The sequence below is a fragment of the Balaenoptera acutorostrata genome, chromosome 3, assembly GCF_949987535.1.
Source record: "Balaenoptera acutorostrata chromosome 3, mBalAcu1.1, whole genome shotgun sequence".
NCBI classification, from domain to species: domain Eukaryota; kingdom Metazoa; phylum Chordata; class Mammalia; order Artiodactyla; family Balaenopteridae; genus Balaenoptera; species Balaenoptera acutorostrata.
The window spans coordinates 113,166,936-113,190,153 of record NC_080066.1 but is presented as its reverse complement, the minus strand read 5'-3'; the positions used below and the strand labels follow the sequence as shown (position 1 = coordinate 113,190,153).

Genomic DNA, 23,218 nt, shown 5'->3' with positions numbered 1-23,218 from the left:
TTTACTGCCAAGAGCTTGCATTGCCAACTGCTGATTTTTTTTCTTTTAATAATATGCTGCATGTAGATAAAGATGACCTCTCCCCAACTACTGAGGTTTGGGATGTAGACCAGGGACTAATAAGTAAACTGAAGGAACAGTACAAGAAGGAACGAAAGGGGAAGAAAGGGGTAAAGAGTAAGTGCAGATTCTATTATAATTTTTGTATACCAATCTTCGAGAAAAAAAAAAATCTTCAGTTCTGATTTTTTGTCTACTTCTTTTTGTTTCATAAAGGGGGCAACTAACTTTAAACTTTGTCTGTTGTATAATTGAAATTTATTTGAATATAATTTAGGTTGTGTTATTGATCAAGTGGGAAATCATTTTAAATATGTGGGTAAGGATGAAGGAAAGATTTCAAGGTTTTTGTCTGTATTTTAAGCTTTAAAAAGTTTACCAAACTGTAAGGAATATTGGCCTTGGGATGGAAAATAATAGAAATCTGTTCAAAAGGAAGAAAGTATAAATTTCTGTATTGTTGATACATAGGATATTACTGCTATAACCAGCTCATGTCCAGGTTACATTTCTTAGTTTGAGAATTCCAAAATACAGTGAATAGGAAAGCCCTTTCCATAGTTTGTGCTTTCTGGCCTTAATCCAACCACAAACAACAACAGTAGCAAAAAAAAAGCTCTCCTAGGTAGTATTTTCTTGGCTACTCTGATGGAGTAAGGCCAGAGGGAGAGGGTAGTGGTAGCAGTAGGGTTTGTTTGGTCAATAGCTGAGTGTCTTTGGGTGCCTCAGTGTATTTTTCACTGTTAATATCCTGACCAATGTATTGTAAAAGTATAAATTTAGCTACAGCACATCTCAAAGAAGTAATTCATTTCCATTTTGTGAATCAAGCTTAAGAACAGCCGTATGAAAATCATCTTCAGACCTATGAGTATTAAATGGAGAAACTGAAGTTTATTATTGGGGAACTTTATTTTGAACTGGCCATTGAATCCTGCCAGTCTAAATTTTTTGACTGTGTGTAGGAGAAAACAGTAGATTTCAATGGCAAAAACCATATAGGCATTCTTTCATATTCCTTTCTCTGGTGACAAATATATTAATTTATGAAATGGCAGTTGCAGTGGAAAAGGGTGTAAGTTTCCTTCAGTGAAGCAGCTTTTGAATGGTTTAATTTATTGTGGAGGTAAATAAGGAATTTGGGGGATTTTATGTGTTGTGCACTTTTATAACCTTATGCTTATTTATGTTATTGCATGTGAATAAAAAAACTGTTCTCTAAGAAGTTTCATATTTTATGTTGAACTGCTTACAGTATTTAAAAATATTTAATGCTGGGCAGGGACTGTGTTCAACTCTAACATCACTTAACCTATATAATTATTGCATGTTGAGTATAAAAGTACTTTTGCATGATTGACCATTTTAATACAGACACAATGACATTAGAATTTTAGGGTTTAGATCTTTTTTTTAAAGAAATAAAGTAGTTTATTTGAATATTAGATTACTTATTTTCTGTATGTTATTCATAGACTGACTTACCTGCTGAAGATTTCTTAAGAAAATGCTAGGTAGTGTTGCTTTTAATTTAAAATATAGATACCCCATTTTTTCCCTGATAGAATGTGTTTAGATCTATACACATTTTTTTTTTTTTTTTTGCAAATTGAAGATTTGTGGCAACCCTGCATTTTTTTTAGCAATAGAGTATTTTAAATTAAAGTATGTACATTTTTTAGAGACATAATTCTGTTGCACACTTAATACAGTACAGTATAGTGTACACATAGCTTTTATATGCACCAGGAAACCAGAAAATTCATGTGACTCGCTTTATTGTGATATTTGCTTTATTGCAATGGCCTGGAACTAAACCCTCAGTATATCCAAGATATGCCTGTACCTTTTTGAGGTTTAGAAAGAAGATATAAGTCAACTTAAGGTTTTTTATTTGTGCGTTTTACATTTTTCTAAAAAATTTTTTATTGAAAAAAATACCTGTTTAATTAAGAACTATTAGAAACAGATGAACTGAAACTAAGGTCTAAAATCCCCATAAAATTTTAATTTAATTAGTTTTCTTTAGTAGGATCATAATATGCACAGTTTTGTTATTTGCCTACTTAGCTAACAGTTCACAGAAAATACCATTTCATGTCAATAAATATTCCACTGTATAACGTTTTCCAATTTCTTTATACCAAGCTACCCTGTTGTCAAGCAGAATATTGCAGAACCTAATATGTGAAATGGATGAAAGAGAACTACTGTGATTAAATCAGGAGCTGGAGACCTCAGAGCCATGCCCTGAGGTTCTCATGTCTCAATACGATTTTATTACCAAAATGTGTACTGTGTTATTCAACCAGTCCCCTTTAATTTTGATTTTGTATCTCAAAATCAAAAAAATTCTCAAAAAAAAAAAAAAAAGAACTAACTTTATATAGCCATAAAAATAGCACATGCTTATGATTCAAACAATACAAGTAGTATGTAGAGACACGAAAAAGTAAAAATCACCTTCAGTCCTACAACTCAGAGATTAATATTTGGCATATATTCTTCCAACTTTTTCTAAATGTCTTTATACATAAACCTCCTTTAACAATTTCCAACAAGAATATTATATTGTTTTTAACTCATTTTTTCTTAATATTCATAGTCATCTAAATAAAATATAATTTTAGTGGTTACATAGTATTGCATTTTGTGGATTTAATAGGTTAAATCCACAAAATGCAATACTATGTAACCACTAAAATTATATTTTATTTAGATGACTATGAATATTAATTAATATTAGCCTCCATTAGTTAATCCTTCAGATTGTTTCTCATTTTTACTGTTTTTATAAACACCAGTGCTTTTAAGTTTACCCATGTATGTAGATATAAAGATGAGGTTTCCAACAGTGTCTCAGGAGTGAATAATTAGGAAATAATAAATTATGTTTCTCTTTACACTTCCTTTGTGAATTAGCTAAATAAAAACTTTTTGCTCTTGAATATAGAGTTCACTTTGAAAATGTTGGCTCTGAATCCCTGCCATGGAAATAAATTTTTTTTTTAATTGATGGATAATAAACTTAGGTCTTAATCCAGGTAGAACATCATGTTAATGCTAAGATACAATTTTACATGAAAAGATAATTCATGAATTTCCTTAGCATTCTTATTATCTATTTTTGTTGGGTTTTCTTCTGATATTTTCACAGATGTGGCTTTGTATAAGTTAGAATAATTCATAAGCTTTAGCCTTTTCTTTTTTTTCTTTATTCCAAAATGTGAATGAATCACACCTGTTGGATCATAGCACTAAGTTTCTACAGAGTTTTTTCCAGCTTCTTAAAGGGAAGAAAATTATTTGCTAACTTTACCATGTGAAATCAGATATAATCCAATCTAAATGCCTTTTTTTTTTTTAATGGGAAAAAAAGTGGTGAGAATGCCAACTTTTTAACTTTGTAAAGACTCAACCATGATTTGACTCTTAAAAATGGAAAGACTTCTAAAATCAAGAGCCAGGAAGCTAATGTTTATCTTGCAGTTTGTTCACTCCATTTCACCCTTCTTTTTTCCCACCTAAGGCAAAAGAAAATAAAAGTGACATCCTTGCCTTGGACTGTAGATACAATTCAGTATTAATTTTCTTTTTCTTTTTCTTACTTTTTCTATTAGCATTTCTAAGAGTCAACACCATGAAACTAAAGAGACTTGATACAGTTATTTTGGTCTCAAGCTTCAGAAGGGTTAAGCTTCCTTTTCCTTGTAACTTTTTATTTTGACATAACTTCAAACTTAAGGAAAAGTTGCAAGAAAATAGTGTAAAGAATTCCATGCACTTTCACAGTTTCTTTAAATGTTAACATTTTACTACATTTGCTTTATCCCTTCTCTCTTTAAATATGTACCTTTATTATTTTGAACAGTTCAGAAAACTGAGTAAGTAGTAGACATATTGCTCCTTAGATACCTTAGTGCATACACATTCTCCTATATGACCACAATACAATGATGAAAATCAGGGAATTAAGTGATATAATACTATTATCTAATCTAAAACTCTTGTTTTCTGTAATCTTTAAATAATTTCTAAGCTTTCTGTAATTGGGAAAGGGAGTGGGAGGGTTCTGAATTAATCTTTTGTTAATATCTTGGTCTGATAGGATTTTTCTAGCTTTCTGTGGTCTCCTTTTTTGCAGTATTTTATGTCTCAGTAAAAACATGTAAATCAATAACAAAAATCACACTGTGTATAGCAACTGAAGTAAGGGTAAAGCATCTGAAATTTGGAACCTTTATTTAGAATATGAAGGAGGAGGGTAAAAATCTTTTAAGACTTTGGTATTTGTTTCGGTTTTTCAACGTGGAAAGTTTAAATTGTGGATTGTAATATGTTTTCCTTTAATAGATAGTCTTATTCTTGCTTATTGTTATTCCTATGCTATTTTATACTTATAAAATTGAGGCTTATAAAGAAGATTAGATTATTTCATGTCCTTTCTTCAAAAGATTTCTGTTTCAAAGATTCACATATAAATGAGCATCCCTGGATCATTTTCTAGTTTTCCTTCTTTAAAAAAAGTTTCATATTAGTGTTTGTCATTTGCTATTCCAGATTCAGGATGACATACTGTCAAACGGGAATGCAATATTTTTGTAAATTGTGACTTAAGTCCAATCATCTATATATTAGGCATTTTAGAACATTTAAGGTGAAATTATTATTTTGTAGCAATAACTTTCAGTAAGCCTATAAAAGCACCTTAGCACATACTATAAAATGACTGTGATGATTAACCTGCTTCTGTTTTGGAGAGAGTCCATAAAACTGTTCACTATTCTCTTTCTTGCATCAAATCAAAGACGAACAGTTGTTTCATAGTTAAGGTATATTATTTTCAGCTAAGAAATGCAGTTGTTTTATATTTCTGGCTTCAATTTCACACTTCTAAAACAGACCACTCTTCCACTCAGGTTTCTTTCTCTTTTTTCTCCCCCAAAAAAATAACTTAGGTATTTTGACAAAGGGGAGAAAATATTTTGATGCTCTTTCAGGACACATTTTTAAACTGCAGAATCACTTTGCAGCTAAACTTTTTTCCTTAATATTGTGATGTCATTTTTTTTAAGATGACATTTGTCATGTCAGAGCTTTCTTTTAATTAAGATGATAGTCAGAAAATACAACAGATCAAGCAAACATGACATAACTAAACCTTATTCTAAAATAAACTTATCTTTTCCAGATTGCCTGCTAAACATTTGGTTTCACTTCAGAATATAAGGCTGATTAACAAAGGGAGAACAGTAGATTGAGAAAGGGAAAACAGTAGATTCAGTAAAAAAAAAAAATTACTGTTTTACTTACAATAATAGAGTAATGGAAAGATAGATTTCATGTCATGAGTGTGTATGTTTGTGAGTGTAAATTTAAAAACACTTAACACAGCAGTTGTCAGTCCATAGTTTGGCGTATACATGGCATACTGTTTTTTGTTTTCCTAGAATCTGTTTAGATGATTGTGCATTTCTATAGACTTGATGGTCGTGGTTAAGAGGTAGATGGGTTGTTTTATTATTCATAGTGGTAAAAGAACAGTTTTTCTTGGTGTTATAATTCGAAAAAGTATTTCTTCTATAGATCAGAGTAATAATTGAGAATCAACTTTTGTTTAATTAACACTTAATGAGTCTTCATTTATGCCCTTTAATATTTTTATAATGTTATGTATAACATTCTATTACACTAATATGATTACAATTTTCTCATTGCTAATTAGATTTCAAATTTTTTATTTGAAATTGCATTTCATTACAATTACTGTATTTAGAATACAGGATAGATTTAGAAAGAGAATGAAGGAGCATTAAATGTAGTTAGTTGAAAGATGTTCTACAAAGTAGGTGCTAGATAGGACTGTTACATCTGGTTAAGAAATCTGCCTTCATCTTTTAGCAGTTTTTGAGAAACTAGAATTAAAGCAGGGACATTCCATCTTTCCTAAACTTGCCACTGTGCCAAACAGAAACTAATGTTTGGCTATAGTATGCAAGCCAAAAAAAGTAATAATTATATAATTTGGGATCCTCAGTTTGAACATTAATTAACTTTCATGTTGTCTCCTGCTTTCCTTTTCTTCCATATTTCCCAGTCCATGTGTTCAGGAAGATATGACTTACCTGTAATGATAAAACTTTTTCTTGTCTTTATTATATTTAGCTATCATATGATGAAATTATAAGTAATATCTAACAAAGTCAAATTTATGGTATACATAAGTATGATAAGAGTGAGCAGGGAAAGATTGACAAAGGCTCACAGAGGAGATGGAAGTATGTGCAGGAAGTATTCTCACCTTTCTAAGGGATAGGTAAGGACAGATATGACAAAATATGGTAGAAAGAACCTTGGTGAATATTGATACTATAGGGAAACTGCTCTGATTTGAAAATTAGGGAGATTTGTATTGTGGAGCACTAAAAGATGAGATTGGGTAGGAAAATAGGATCAGCACATATGAAGCACATACAGGGTTAAGTACAAGATTTTAGTTAGCTTTGATTGAAAGAGTGTTGAAGTGCTGTTTGTGGTTTCAGAGTAAGGAGTGATATGATAAATGTGATAATTTTGGAAAACTAATCTAGCTGTAGTATTCAAATTTGATTAAAGACAAATGGAGCTGGGAGAGAGGAAAACCAATTAGGAACCGTCTGCAGTAATTCATAAGAATGAAAGCTTTGACTAGAATAAAGTCAATAGCAAGAAAGAGATTAATCTGAAGAATACTTTTTTTTATAATATGTTTTATTTATTTTTAATTTTTCAAATTTACTTTTGGCTGCATTGGGTCTTCGTTGCTGTGCGCGGGCTTTTTCTAGTTGCGGTGAGCAGGGGCTACTCTTTGTTGCAGTGCACGGGCTTCTCGTTGCGGTGGCTTCTCTTGCTGCGGAGCACAGGCTCTAGGCGCACAGGCTCAGTAGTTGTGGCACACAGGTCCTAGAGCGCACGGGCTTTAGTAGTTGTGACGCGTGGGCTCAGTAGTTGTGGCTTGCGGGCTCTAGGGTGCGCAGGCTTCAGTAGTTGTGACGTGCAGGCTTAGTTGCTCTGCAGCATGTAGGATCTTCCCGGACCAGTGATCGAACCCATGTCCCCTGCATTGGCAGATGAATTCTTAACCTCTGTGCCACCAGGGAAGTCCCTGAAGAATACTTTAAAGGAGGATTCTATTTAAAAACAAATCTCCCCCCTCTCTTCATTTATAAGTTGAAAAGGAATTCTTAAGATGTGGTTGCAGGGCTTCCCTGCACTATAGAGCCCGCGAGCCACAATTACTGAGCCTGCGTGTCACAACTACCGAAGCCCGTGTGCCACAACTACTGAAGCCCACTTGCCTAGAGCCCATGCTCCGCAACAAGAGAAGCCACCACAATGAGAAGCTCGCACACTGCAACAAAGAGTAGCCCCTGCTCGCCGCAACTAGAGAAAGCCTGCGAGCAGCAATGAAGACCCAACACAGCCAAAAATATAAATTAAAAAAAAAAAAAAAGATGTGGTTGCAGAATTTTAAGAACAGAAATCAAGTCAATGATGTTGGTACTCATAAGTGGGAAAGTTATAAAGGAGAGCTGTTTTGTGAGAAAGGATAACATTCATCTTCTTTCATGTTGAATTTCACTGATGGTTAGACTTCCAGTTGGCAGTTTTTCATTTATTAGAGAATTTGTTTACAGTCACTTCATTGTCAGGGGGAAAATCCTCAGATAATAAATGAGTTTCTCCATTATAATTACTTTAGGAAATTCAGACTGCTTGACATTTTGCATACAGTAGAGTTGCTTAAGCATTTCTAAGAAGTTAGGGATTACTGTGAAACAGAGTTAATAAATGTATAAGATTCCACCTATTTCCATTAAGCCTTATAATCTCACTATCTGGCATTCTGTTAGGGATGCATAAATGAATGATAGTTCCTATAGAATTACTAATATTCTCATAGCCATAGTGAAATTTAATAATTATGTAGTCTAATTAGTCCATTAATGTTGACATTAGTAAATAAGGTCATAAAGTGTGGCCTTGGATTTGCCTATTTTAATTGTTTTTACTTTATATTGACTATAAAGCATTTTCTTTTGTCTTTTCAAATTATTTTTTCTGACATTCTTGAAACTATTTTCTTCCAAAATACATAAGAGAAATGATTCTCCTGTCATTTCTGAATTTCACAGTTAAAGAGATCCCACAGTACTGTAGATGCTACTGAGTTTTGCATATTTGGGCCTGAATTATCCATGCAACAGCTGAAATTCTCTCCTTAAACTTATGGCCAATGACAATGTTGACTTTTTATACTATGATGAGAAACTAAGAGAGCTCATGGGTAAATCAGGTTTTTCAAATTTGGGAAAAGTGAAAAAACATTTTGAGGAAAATTGGAGTTGATTTGTTAATGACATGTTTGTGTGAATATGGCAGGAAAATATCCACATAAACACAGGGAAAGTTAACTGTTTGTTGCACCCTCATAAAGATCATTTGTACTAATTTCTTTGTTAATGTTTTAAAATAATGGATTAAGTTGGAAAAACTCATGTTTTATTCTTTACACTGTTAAATGGTAACTTAAACACCAAAATTTTTTGTTTTAATGGTACCTTCTGTGTCTGTGAGCTTAGAATTTTGGTTGTGTGACAGAAGACTCAATTTTATGTATATATGTATCTCCACAGAACTAGTGAATATCTTAAATATTTAAATTATTTATTTGGGGGGGTTGGTATGGAAAATTGAAGACATCTTTGAGTATTGGAGATTTTTATAACTGGAACTTCTTAAAAATAGCCTGTTTTGTTAGTAAGTAGGTTTTTAAGGCTGCTAGCAAGTCAAGCGGTAGCTGTTACATGAACCTCTACTGCTGACATTAATTTACAGGGGTCAACAGGACAAAACTCTACGACCTGATAGCTGATCTGGGAGATGATGAGCTGCCCCTCATCCCTTCAGGAATCATAAATCAGTCTAGGTCAGCCTCTACTAGAACTGATCATGAAGGTGCAAGAGCAGAGGAAGGTACAAAATTTAGCTATCATGTTTATTTACATTGCAGAAGACATTAATTCCAAATCACATCTCCTTAATATTATAAACTTGCTGCTATTTTAAAATGATCAGTTTATATGATCTTCAGAGAAGGTGTTGGGCAAGCTCTTGGTGTAATTGTCCTAAGAGATTTTGAAATTTTTGGCTTCTGCGTCTTTATAATTTTTTTGTTTGTTTTTGATGTTAGGTGGAGTTGTTTCATATATCATTTCCAAGTACCTTTCTGAACTGTGACTTTAGCTTACAGATCTAGTAGCAGAGGAATAGTAGACTTGAAATAGTACATATGGAAAAGAACTATTTAGTCATTTTGTCATATTGCTTACATTTAGTAACTAATAATAACTGTCACCGATTAGGAGACAACTAAGTGACAGACATTGTGCTTGGAACTTTACATGTATTATTTCTAAATATATATATATATAAATAAAACAATTGCCTAATTTAATCATTTTAGAATAAGGCAACATCATTATTCTTTAACCTGGTACCAGGTATATACTACTTGTAATGAATTTTCTAAAGTTTGCCTAAACTAGAAATGTGCAGGAAATGAAAATACTATTTAGGCATTTTTTTCCATAATTGATTTTAGCTGAAGATACGTAGATGTACTTGAGTAATTTATAAATTAGGTCTAGATAGTTATAATTCTAAGTAATGAGACTGAATTCTTACCAAAGGTTTATTGTGATATATAATACATATATAAAGGATAATCCGTTATCTAATAATTTGGCATATAGATTGAATTTCATTGGTATTTCTGCTTTTGCTCTGTAAGGTAATTTGATACCCCAGTCAAAAAATTTTGAATACATCTTATTCTCTTCTAAGGGTTCTCTACTAGTACATTTTCCTTAAAGTTAAATAATTTTGCATTTTTCCTTTACAGTCAATTATCTCTACATGCATTTACCACTCGCCATAATCTAGGAATATTTGAGGAAGGATAAAGAAAATCACTAAAATAATAAAACCAAAACAAAACATATTAAAGCATGAAAAGCAACAGGAAAAGTAGAAGTCTATTGATTTTTCCTAGATCTCTTTCCCACTGTTAAGCTATTTTCCTGTTTTACTTTAGGAAGTATTTTCTAAAATGCATATACCAGCTCCATTATTCTTCATTTTATGCATTTAGTAATGGTTTACCAAACAGTGCATAGGAAAACTTGCTGAAATTTTTGTAGTTAACACTGTACATAAACTGCAGATTTTACAGTTTAAGGCAAGGCCATATTAGCAGGAATTAGGGACCCTTTTAAATGTTTCAAACCAATGACCTATAGAAAAAAACCAGTCAAGACTCATGCTACACAAAAACCAATTTAGAACTTGTATGTTTGTGTCTAATTGTGCTTTTTAAAGAAAAAAATGTAAGTCAGTGATCTGACTATTAATAGTGGAAGGTCTAGGAGGTGGGAAGATAAGCATAACCTTATTACACTTTTTAAAGGGTAAATATTATTAGAATTTGTTACTAAAAAAGATTTAAGTTCAGCTTTGACTTAGAGCTAAGAAGGGAACATTAGAGTTCATAATCTCTTATTTTCAGTGGCCATCTCCAACTTTATGCATTCCTATTGAAGGCCATGTCATACCTCATTTTATAAAGAAAAAAATGTCTGTTTTCAAGGAGAGAAACTTACACATTACAACATTTCAGACTATTTTTAGTTAAGACTTAAGGTATACCATGTTGCCACTGGCATGGATGGAATCAGTTACTGAGCTGTGTTCTTTAGATTTGATAAAATTGAAGGAGATAGGAAGAGTTTGATATGTGAGCTACAGGTTTCCTTGGTCATTAGTGTCCATAAAAAGGAGGATTAATTTAAAAAGTACACAAAGGACCTTGTTGTAGGACCTCATTTTGTAGACCCTAAGATTTCCGTAAAGGGAAATGCTAATATGATAATAGTTTTCTTAAATTGCTTGATGAAATCTTTTAGGCTATCTAATAAAAGGTATCATAATTTATATCATTAAAAACTGCTCCTTTTAATAATTTTTCTTTGAATTGCTAATAACATTTTTATGCTTATGTAATCATGTGCTGTAGGTAATTATGTTAACATTAATAAAATGAATTTATAGAATAGAAATTAATTCCCTCTGCAAAGAAACAAGGGCGGATAAATTGAGTATGTATTATGATTGCTATATGCCACAGTAATGGGTGATTGTGGAAAGGAGAAATACAGCTTAAAAGATTTTTTTCACTGAGATGTATATGTAGTAAATGCTGAGTGAGCAGGATAGCTTGCTATATATAAATGGATATATGTGTATAGAGATAGAGAACTGTAGTTATGTGATTAATTAGAAATTGGTATACTTTTTATTTAATACAATTAATCTAAAACTCTAATAAAACTAGCTAATATTGCTTAGACACTTCCCTTCACATGCTCTTAAATTGGTCAGTAACTGATAAGAAATATCTCTGCAAAAAGAATATGTAATAATGCAGAATAATTAGTTACCATGTTAAAGTTACCAATACTTTATTGGGCTTTTATCAAAAGTTCTGTTATTGAGTGTTTGTATAATTGTGAGTGGGAGGAATTGTGGCATTTTGTTCTAACTTGTCTTAGAAGCAAATTCTGAGCTTAAAAGAAAAACATGTCCTTGTACTGGCTAAAAATGCTTTGAGAAAGTAATACCTAATGAATTTTATATAATTGTTCTTAAACATAATTTTAAACTATTGATATTATAATTCTCAGCTTCTTCTGGTATTACCAATAATTGCATACTAGATGCTGGGAGGAAGGATCAATGCTATAGGTTATTTAGATTCAGTAGGTATAGTCATTATAAAATTAATTAAATACTACTATCCCTGTGTGTATTTTCTATCCGATTTACCCTATATCAGTTGCTGACACACAGCTTCATTTTAGAAATGTCATTCAGGACCCTATTTGAATCAAATTATATAGCTTACTTTGATATTACAGATTACTTTAATAAATAATAAGATATTCTAAATAAGGATGAATTTTACTTTTGCCATAGTATATATCTATCTAGGAGAAGTTGACTTGTATCTTAGAATATTTTCAGTAGTATTAGTGATGACTGACAAATTTTATGACATCTGTTATGTTTCCTATAGTGTATTAAATTTATATCATCATCTTTTATGGGAATTTTTCAAAATTGATAAATAGCTTGAATTTTTATGTTTCCCTTTTAAATTTGCTCATGGATTTTTTTTTTTTTTTTTTATAGCTACTTTATTTATTTATTTATTTATTTATTTTGGCTGTGTTGGGTCTTCGGTTCGTGCGAGGGCTTTCTCTGGTTACGGCAAGTGGGGGCCACTCTTCATCGCGATGCGCGGGCCTTTCACTGTCGCGGCCCCTCCCGTTGCGGGGCACAGGCTCCAGACGCGCAGGCTCAGTAGTTGTGGCTCACGGGCCCAGCTGCTCCGTGGCATGTGGGATCTTCCCAGACCAGGGCTCGAACCCGTGTCCCCTGCATTAGCAGGCAGATTCTCAACCACTGCGCCACCAGGGAAGCCCTGCTCATGGATTTTGATATGTATTGACATGTTGAGTTGTTTTGTATTACAATGATTTATGTACTTTCCCCTTGTATTTTAAGATTAAAATTTTGCTTTCAAAGCATGTTTGAAATGATACGGAGAATTATTGCTTATACTATAACTGTAATAGCAAAATATATAGTAGTGTAGTTATTCTAATTATGGCAGTCTTTGATTTTAATTGGTCCAAGTATCAGAAGTTTAAAGTGCTATCCATAGTCAGTATAGATTAGTTATTTTATTTTAGAAGTATAATGGTAAATAAAAGGGAAGTTAATATAAAAAAACATAGTCAAAGTTTGAAAGCTGGAAGCCATTCTGAAGATCACATACATTAACCTTTTAGGGAAAGAAAACGGACAGTGATGATAGAACTGCCCTTTTCCTAGACCATTGCTGTTACTGAAGAAATCTGAGCAATTTAAGGCTTCACTTCAGTAAACTGATACACTGTATTGCAGACTGGAAAACATTTACATGTGAATACTTATATTAATTTTTACCAGGGACTAGAATACCTAGCACTTTCAAACAAATATGATAGAAAGCAAAAGGACTTAGCAACAACCTATTATGTTTTAAAAATACTATAATTATAGTTGTACCAAAGTGATACATGATGTAAATAGACAAAGCTTTTGTGCCCCACCTCCCACCCTGAAATAATATATCTAGTGCACCTTTGATTTGTGGGAAATTATGCTCAGTTCCAAAATAAACACTTGTTTATTACTACACAGTAATAGGATTTTTTGAGTGGAAGAAATGAGGGAAGTGGGAAAAAAAATTAATTATATTACTGAATATTGTAACTGTTAAGTGCTTACATTTCCCCCACAATATTGTCTTGTACTGTATGATTTTTCAGCATTTAAGAAGCGGTTTTGTTCTTTATAGCTGAACCAATAACGTTTCCATCTGGAGGAGGCAAGTCATTTATTATGGGTTCTGATGATGTTTTGTTAAGTGTACTGGGCCTTGGAGACCTTGCAGACTTGACGGTAACAAATGATGCAGACTATAGTTATGATGTAAGTGCAGTTTTATTTTTAATTTTTTAATGATTTAATAGAAGGCTCCTTATTTTTTGGAAACACTTATAAAACACAATTAATGTCAAGGTGCATGGAAAAGATAAGTTTAAGTGTGACATTGTGTTTATTTGAAGTGACATGTAGTTTTTTTCTTATAACTACTTTCTTTGTGGTGTTTAAATTTTTTCTTAGGTATTGTGGTGGATTAGTTAGGAGTTTGGGGTGATTGATTACCTTAAAATATTGGTTGATAAATATCTACCTGAGTAGTCAACTCTCAATTACCTACTCAAATTAAGCCATATTTTGCTGTTAACAAGAGAAAAATAGGTAACCCGAATCACTTATTTGCCTTCAGGATAATTCTTAAAAAACACGTTTTATTGTTGAACTTTTTTTTTTAAAGGGTAATGTTAGAGTTAGTTTGTCATTTCCTGAATATTTAGTCCTTCATTTGAGGGATGGGGAGAGGATGGAGAGGACGTGGGAAGGACAGTGTTAGAGGTGAAACTAGTCTTGGATTAAATTTTTTATAGACAATAAACACTCAATTGAGAGTTAACTATACTTGTTTAGATTTTGTATTAGTGAGTTTGCAGTTTTTCAGCAAATTTTTTTCCTTTTATAACAAAGTCCTTTTTTCTACATTTTATACTTATGTTAGCATGCTTTTTTAGAGACATCAGCCTTGGTGGGCTGGATTATTCTCATTAATACTTTTAAAGTATATAAGCAACTAAATTCCAATAAACTTTTGACTACTTTAGAAGTGGTTTCACAGCCTATCTTTACAGATGGAGAAATGAAGGTAAAAAGATTAACCTCTTATCAATATCAATAAAGTGTCTTTAGTTCAGACTTTTGGAAAGTACTTTAACTTGCTGCCTTGAAAAATGTCACATGCTGATTTTCTAAATGACAGCTGTATTGTTAATGTTGTACCCTTGAATTTTTAGTAGTAATTTATATAATTTTTATTGTTTTCATGTAAAGTATTGCAGCATGGTAGTTTTTTTGTTTTGTTTTGTTTTTGTTCTCATTTGATGTTTAATAGGACTTTGGGTTTACCCTGATGATTAGGTAAAACAGATTAAGGGACTCATTTGATCTAAGTATTTGAAAGCTAATGAAATTATTCTTCTTAGTTCTTATTAAATGATAAAGATTTGTTATAAAGTTTTTAAGGTATACTAAATTTCCACTGGACATTTTATTTTAGCAAAGCAGTTTTGAATATATATTTTAAACACGCCAAAACAAACAAAAATTCCACATGCCTATCAATTAACTACTTTTACCACTAAATATTGCACTCTTTCTTTTTAGTTGCCTGCCAATAAAGATGCCTTTCGAAAGACATGGAATCCCAAGTATACACTACGTAGCCATTTTGATGGAGTACGGGCATTAGCTTTTCATCCTGTAGAACCTGTGCTGGTTACTGCCTCTGAGGACCATACTCTGAAACTTTGGAACTTGCAAAAAACAGTTCCTGCCAAAAAGCAAGTATTTTAATGTTAGCCTATTTTTTTTCCTTCCAAATTTGCTAATTATAAATAACTGTTATTCTTTATGGTCCCATATCTTTTATGTACTCATTTGATCTTTCCTAATGACTCTTGTATATCAACCAATGATTTACCATTATTTATCTTCTCTCCCCCCCCCCCCACCCTTTTTTTCCCCCTCTTTTAGGAGTGCCTCTTTAGATGTAGAGCCTATCTACACATTTAGGGCCCACATGTAAGTTTTATTGAATTAGGACTTAATTAACAACCATAGTTATTGTTAACTATTATTTATCAATTGTAAAACCTTATAATTTTCTCATAATATTTGTTTTATATTAGGAAAGACATACTGAACCATATTTCATTTGATTAATAATTGTATTAGTGAGAATATAATCAGTACTGTTCAAATGTACATGTTTACCTAAACAGTTTTAGATACCACATAAATTTAGAGAGAGGTTGGGGGGGTGCAGATATGAGTTTCTTCTTAGGCTTTATAAGTAATTTCTTTCCTCTTTTCCTATAATAGTGGTCCTGTTCTATCATTAGCTATTAGTTCTAATGGAGAACAGTGTTTTAGTGGTGGTATTGATGCAACTATCCAGTGGTGGAATATGCCTAGTCCTAATGTGGATCCATATGATACATATGGTAAGTAAAAGGCTCAAGATGTTTCTTTTAAAGTGAATGGGGCTGCAAAAATAATCACCTCAAATATTATAAGATTATTTAAATATGTATTAGTCTCTTCATTTAGTCCTTCCATTTACTAGTAATGTGCTTTATTAAAGAGAAAAATTAAGAAATATCATGTCATGAATATTTTAGCCTGCAAGTTGGTACTTCCTCTATGGTGTTCAAAAATTAAAAACTGTATTAATTAAAACATTAATTTCAGTACTAGTTACAGAAAGAATAAATTTTAATATAGGGAATAATTTTTAAAACTTAAATACTTTATGTAGTTCAAAAAATATTTAGTGGGAGACGATAGAAACAAATTAGGGACATAAGGGTATAAATCAGTCAACTTGAGGGACAAAAAATTCCTTAATTTAAAAAAAAAAACTTTCATTCCCAAATGCCACTTTTAGAATCTGGCTAACAAATACCTGCACATGTATTCAAATATATTTACAAGGGCATTGTTTGTAATTATAAAAAATTAAATTAAAATGAATGATTATAAGTATGAGAATGGTTAAATAGTTGTCTACTTAATGGTTGGTTCATTTAAAAAGAATTTAAGGGACTTCCCTGGTGGTCCAGTGTCTAAGACTCTGTACTCCCAATGCTGGGGGCCCGGGTTTGATCCCTGGTCAGGGAACTAGATCCCACATGCCACAACTAAGAGCCCACATGCCACAACTAAGAGTTCACATGCCACAACTAAAGATCCCACTCGCTGCAACAAAGATCCCATGTGCCGCAACCAGCACAGCCAAATAAATAAGTAAATATTTTTTAAAAAAGAATTTAAGAGCTCTTTGGTCTTTTTATTTAACACACACTTGGTGCCTGAATTTGCCAGATGTCAAGCATACATCAAGAAATAAGAATTAGTCTAATAGAAAAAACAGACTTTAAACACAAACAAGGGGATGGATAGTTACAAATTGTGGTAAATGGTATGAAGATACAGTACTGTGAGAGAGAGTAACAGCCAAAGTCTTCTTTAGATATAGTCTAAAATAATCACATTCAAGCCAAAATCTAAAGAACAAAAGTTAACTTTTAGTAAAGAGTTTTAAGCCAGGAAGCAACTTGGAAATGTAAGGTTTAAAAAGATAACTCTGGCTGTTGCAAGGAGAATAGATTGGGGGTGGGAAGAGTGGAGAAAGGAGGAATACCAGTGTGAAGTTGTAAAGTTGTAACATAGTGATCTGGTAGACTAGGTGAGAGATGATGTTGCCAAGATTAGAGTGGATAGTAGAGCAGTTGGAGAGAAATAGATTTAAGACATACTGGGGAGATAGGGTAGAACAGACAGAATCTATTGATAAATTGGGTTGAGTGGATATAGTGATGGATGAGTGACTCTTGTTTATTTTTTAACAGCTTTATTGAGGTATAATTCACATATGATAAGATTCACCCTTTTGAAGTATACAGTTCAGTAGTTTTTACCATATTCACAGGGTTGTGCAATCATTACCACTGTCTAATTCAGAACTTTTTCATTACCACACCTGCATTTTTGACATGAGCAACTGAGTATACGATGGTAGCATATTGAATGGGAACAGAACAGGTGTGAGAAGATAAAGGTTGCTGAGTTTGGGTTTTTATGCATGTTAAGAGATGGTAATATCAAGTAGGTACCATCAGTGTCAAGATGTGAGAATGGGTGGTATTACATAGGGAGAATGTGTTGTATAGGGTAGGAAGAGAAGGCAAAATCCTGAGGAACTCTGACATGGTGGGTGGGGTGGCTAGAGCAAGAGAGCCAACCAGAAAAACTAAGAAGGCATGGCCTGTGAGGTAGGAGGATGTCCAGGAAAATGTGGAATCATGCAAGCATACCATTTTGAGAAGAAATGGTATGCACTTTCAAATGTTGCTTAGAGGTCTAATAATATAAGGATAGGAAGGTTCTTTTTTATAAGTAACAAGTAGATCATCCAGGTTTTGGCCAGACAGAGGTTGGATGTTGGGGTTAAGACCAGAAGGTAAAGGGACCTCTGGATGACCTTTCAAGGTACACTCTATGGATGAAAAGCACTGTGATGAGAAGAAGGGAAGGAGGGAAAGGAGGAAGGAAGGAAGGGAAATGTTATTAAATTTGATAGAATAGACTTCGTCATTGGTGATTTTAACAAGGGTTGTTTTGGTGTGGTGATGGTATTGGAGTGATTTAGAGAGTAAATGGGAGGTAAGAAAGCACATTTACTCAATATGGTTTTCTATTATTTGGTGGGAGGGTGGTGTAAGGTTTGTTTATTAGGTTGAGAGATTTTGGAGCATATTCGTTTGCTGTGGTAATGATCCCAGGGAGGAGGATAATCTGTGTAGTAGAAAAACTAAACATGAAAGCAAGTTAGTGTGTTGAATGGAATCCAGAATACCTGGTGGAATTAGCCTTTTGAGGGAGGGAGGATAATTCCTTAGTTGTATCTGGAAACACAGAGAAGATGGTTTTAGATACTAGTAGATTTATAGGTTGGGTGACAGAAAGGTAGGGGAAAAGTTTCTATTTCAACGCTCTATTTCCCCAGTGAAGTAGGAGAGAGAATCATTCATGAGTAAGGGAGGTTGCGAACTGTGAGTATTACAGAGATGATGAGAAATATCTGTGGAAAGTGGGAATTTAGTAGAGAAACAGGACTGTAGGACAAATGATGTTCAATGTTATTAGCCCCCATTGTCCATCAAATGAATGGATAAATAAAATGTAGTATATCCATACACTGGAATATTATTTGGCAATAAAAGGAAATGAAGCACTGATACATGCTACAATGTGGACGAACCTTGAAAACATTACGCTAAGTTAAAGAAGTCACAAAAAGCTATTTGTGTAAAATGTCCAGAATAGGCAAATTTATAGAAACAAAGTAGAATATTGGTTGCCTAGGGCTGCAGAAAGGCAGAGAGGAAGATTGGGGGGAAATAGCTAACAAGCAATGAAGGTGTCTTAAAGTTGATGTGGTGATGATTGCACAACTTGTTGAATATACTAAAAACCGTTTAATTGACACTTTAAATTGATGGGGTTTATGGCATGGGAATTACATCTCCATAAAGCTGTTTTTGTTTTTTTGGTTATTTTAAGTGTGTGTTCCTTTTAGAAAATTGCAAAAATATAGGAAAGTATTGGAAAGGGGAATAAAAATAACCCATAACTCCACAACATAGAGATGGCTATGTGCACTTTGGTTTATCTTATTATGACTGTATGTGTAGTCTTTATACTTAATAAGTTATCTTTATATACAAAAGCATTTTTTTTTTAATTATTAATTTATTTTTATTTATTTATTTATGGCTGTGCTGGGTCTTCGTTTCTGTGCGAGGGCTTTCTCTACTTGCGGCAAGTGGGGGCCACTCTTCATCGCAGTGCGCGGGCCTCTCACTATCACGGCCTCTCTTATTGCGGAGCACAGGCTCCAGACGCGCAGGCTCAGTAATTGTGGCTCACGGGCCTAGTTGCTCTGCGGCATGTGGGATCTTCCCAGACCAGGGCTCGAACCCGTGTCCCCTGCATTGGCAGGCAGATTCTCAACCACTGCGCCACCAGGGAAGCCCAAAAGCATTTTTTTAAAACTTCTTTCAGCTAACTTTTGTTTGTTTCTTTTGTTACAGAGCCAAATGTTCTAGCTGGCACTTTAATTGCTCATACAGATGCTGTCTGGGGTCTTGCTTATAGTGGCATAAAAAATCAATTACTGTCATGTTCAGCAGATGGCACTGTTAGATTATGGAATCCACAAGAAAAATTGCCATGTATTTGCACTTACAATGCAGACAAGGGTGAGTAAATTTTGCCTCTTTGAAAAAAGCTAATTTTTTAAAAATTTGGAAGATAAAAAAGACAAAGTAGTTGATTTATTATTTCCTGACTGCTTAAAGAGATAATTGAAAGAATTTTATAAAGCTGTGATAATCTTTTTCTTCCTAGTCATTTTTTTTATAAGTAAGAAAGGTGCTTTGCAGGTATATCCTGTAGCTCCATGCTTCTTTTGACCTTTTTCTGGACATGTCCTATGTGAAGAATAGAATTATTTGTATGTAACAGTAGAGTAGACAAACGAGGCTACTTATAGGAACAGCAGGAGGCCCTCCACCAGCTCCATCCAAGTGGCTGCTTACAAAGATTGAAGGGATCACAGTCTCAAGCATACCTATAAACCACATATGAGCACACTGATTGAGAAGTCTAGCTATAATCATTGAAATAGCACCCTTAACTGGGAAGTGCAAACTGAGTTACACACATGATTTCAAGTCTTTTCCTGTTAAAGAAGGCTTTAATATACCTTGTGACTATATTTATTTATGTGCATCTGTTTATATTATTTGTGTTGGTATTATTTTTCAAGTAATTTTTTTAAATCATACCTTTTATTTTTCCTAAAAATAATTTTTTGTTTTAAAACATTTTAGATGAACATTTATGCTTAATTTTGTTGGGTCTCTAGATACCTTAGTGATTCTACTAATTTTTGAATTGCCTAAATAAGCTTTTGAGGTGAAAATTCATTTAGATAATTTGTTTCTTGCTTCATCTAGGTAATTAATTGCTTACTCCAGATTTCACATAGTTGTGCATTGATCTGGACAGTTGAATTTAATATGTTAAAGAGCAAAATTGCTGCTTGGGCCACTTTAGGATAGTACTGCATCAGTGGATTCCAGAGTCCAAACCTTCATTTTCACAGATCCAAAAATTTGACTTGTATTAGCTATTTGATAAGGCTTACCAGTCTCAGACAGGTGAACAGTCTCCCAAGACAATGATGTGAGAATGCTATTTTATCATTTTACAGTAAGAAATAAAATTGCAAGTGGGCCAGTAAACTAACCTAGGGTTTTTTTTCTCTCTTAGAAGAAAATGCATAGGAGAACAATAACTTTTGTATATATCTACTCTTACTTTAAGAGCCTTCTAGCTATATTTTTCTTATAATGTTACAAAAACTCCTAATAATTGAAGAAAAGTTACTTATTATATCTTACCATCCTAACACAATTGCTTTCTTTTTCATTATTAACATTATTTCAAGAATATTCAAATTCCTTTTTCTTACTAGAAAATCAGAGATTTCTAAATTATTGTGTTTACACTGTGTCTCTTTGTGCTCCTTTCAGAGCATGGAATACCTACATCGGTTGACTTTATAGGCTGTGATCCAGCTCATATGGTGACCTCTTTCAACACTGGTAGTACAGTAATTTATGATTTAGAAACATCACAGTCATTAGTGATGCTTTCATCACAGATAGATTCTGGTAAGTTTTCTGGTAAGGTTGGAACCTTAAAAAGGATTATTTCACAATAGAGGTAACCTTTTAATTTTTATATTTTGACTGTATTTAGAATGGAAAAATAATTACTTTCACTGTGTACTTATTATTTCTGCTGTTTCCTCAAAGTATGCTTAAAAGCTTGAGTGAGTATGTGGGGACAGAGAAGTGAGTAGAGCAATGTAAAGGTAAAAGAAAGCAAGTGAAATAATTAAAAGTTTTTAATGAAAATACCTGTGAAAGTAGAGAAAATATAATGAACCAAATGAACTCATCATCCAGCTCCAATAATTACGTGTAAATGGCCAAGGTTGTAAGTATAGGATGTGGTATGTATTTTACAGTTTATTCAAATAGGGATCCAAATAAGGCCCGTGCATTGTGATTGGTTGGTAAGTCTCTCAGGTCTCTTTTCATCTGTAGGTTCCCCCTCCATCTCTTTTATTTCCCTTGCATTTTTTAATTGAAGAAATTGGGTAGTTTGTCCTATAGAGTTTCCCATAGTTTGGATTTTGCCAGTTACGTCCTTGTGGTATCATTTAATGTGCTCCTCTATTCATTTTATTTCCTGTAAATTGTTTGTGGATCTAGAGGCTTATTCAAATTCAGGTTTGATGGTTTTATTTGTCTTCATTTTAAAGTTTTTAAGTGTTTTTGGCAAGATTATTTCATAGTAATCTGTGAATTTTTTTCAGAAGTAAATATTGTCTGGTTTTTCTTTTTCTTATGTTTCCAGTCATTGCTTGGGCCCATTAATTCATTAACTGTTGAAAAATTATTTTCTAATTCTATCATTTCTTCTCCATTATTAGCTAGAATGTTTCTGTAAAAAGGAACACCTCTCATCAGTAATTTGGTTACCTGGAGTTAGTAGTTATAAAGGAAAAGCAAGATAAATGATTGCTTTAAAATGATGAGGTAGTTCCCTAGCATCCTCCAAAGGTGACCAGTGAGGCTTTTGGGTATTGTTTGTTTTTATTATCATTATAATCTTTCTTGGATATAAATGCATTTTATGTATTTCAGTCTGTTGCAGGTATTATCTTTATTTGCTACTCAGATTATTTCATCTTTGGCCAGTGGGAGCTTATTCAGCTTGGCTCCTGAGTCCTCCTTTTGACATGACCCTGTTAGTTGTTGATGGTTTTCTTACTTTCTGAGATGACAAGGTGTTCTAGCTTCATCTTGTTCACTTTGCACCCCAGATCTGAAATCAGCCATTTCTCTAAGGAGCCATGGTTTCTTTTAGTGAAGATGGCATTTAAAGACTACAAGATAGGTGCTGTGCTATTGAGTCAGTCCCCATGGCTTTCGTGTCTCTTGAGTTGGTCATTGGTTTAGACTTTTTCAGTGGACAGAGCTAGAAGTACACTTTTAATACAGAAAAAGACTGATAAATTTATACAAATACTTCCAATTCTAATTCAGATTTATATCATTGATTTCATATCTTTATCTCATTGATTTTATATCTTTATCTCATTTTAACAATGTTGAAACTCTTGGTTCTCAGCAAAATCATCATAATTTCTTGTTTGATTTATCTCACAGTACAGATACAGTCATCTCAGAATAATAATAGCAACACCACCACCAATAGTATCATTACTGATAATAGGGTATATTCTACTAGTGTTGGACAGTCTAATTACTGTGCTTTTAAAAGTCACTCGAAGTAATTTCTTTGTGCTTATACTGCTGATTGGATATATGGTTAAGTTCATTTGTTTAATTTTATGGTTAAGTTTCATTTGTTTGATTTTTCATGACTACTCTTTTAAAAGTCATTTTATAATTATAGAAAACATTTAAATGGTTCCATGGTCAAATCTCAAACCACATTATACCCAAAGTGTCTTTTCAACCCAAGTCCCTTTCTTCCTCTTACATAGATTAGTTTTTTCAGTGTGTTTAATTTCAGTTAAGAGTTCTTGTATACATGTAGAATGATTGATTTACTTAGTCTAATGTTGACAATATTTTCCCTTTTTTTTTTTTAATAATTTATCTATTTGGCTGCCTCGGGTCTTAGTTGCAGCACG

The 23,218-nt window shown here is 33.0% G+C and overlaps 1 protein-coding gene across 1 annotated transcript in view; it reads left to right on the top strand.

The window, feature by feature from the left end:
• Positions 1–23,218, top strand: part of STRN3 (striatin 3) — a 127,160-nt gene that overhangs the window by 98,121 nt on the left and 5,821 nt on the right. The window contains exons 8-15 of the mRNA XM_057542693.1: positions 67–177; positions 8,938–9,075; positions 13,562–13,695; positions 15,025–15,200; positions 15,394–15,441; positions 15,742–15,863; positions 19,515–19,682; positions 21,021–21,205. Coding sequence (XP_057398676.1) covers positions 67–177; positions 8,938–9,075; positions 13,562–13,695; positions 15,025–15,200; positions 15,394–15,441; positions 15,742–15,863; positions 19,515–19,682; positions 21,021–21,205 — 1,082 coding nt within the window. The remainder of the gene's footprint in view (positions 1–66; positions 178–8,937; positions 9,076–13,561; positions 13,696–15,024; positions 15,201–15,393; positions 15,442–15,741; positions 15,864–19,514; positions 19,683–21,020; positions 21,206–23,218) is intronic.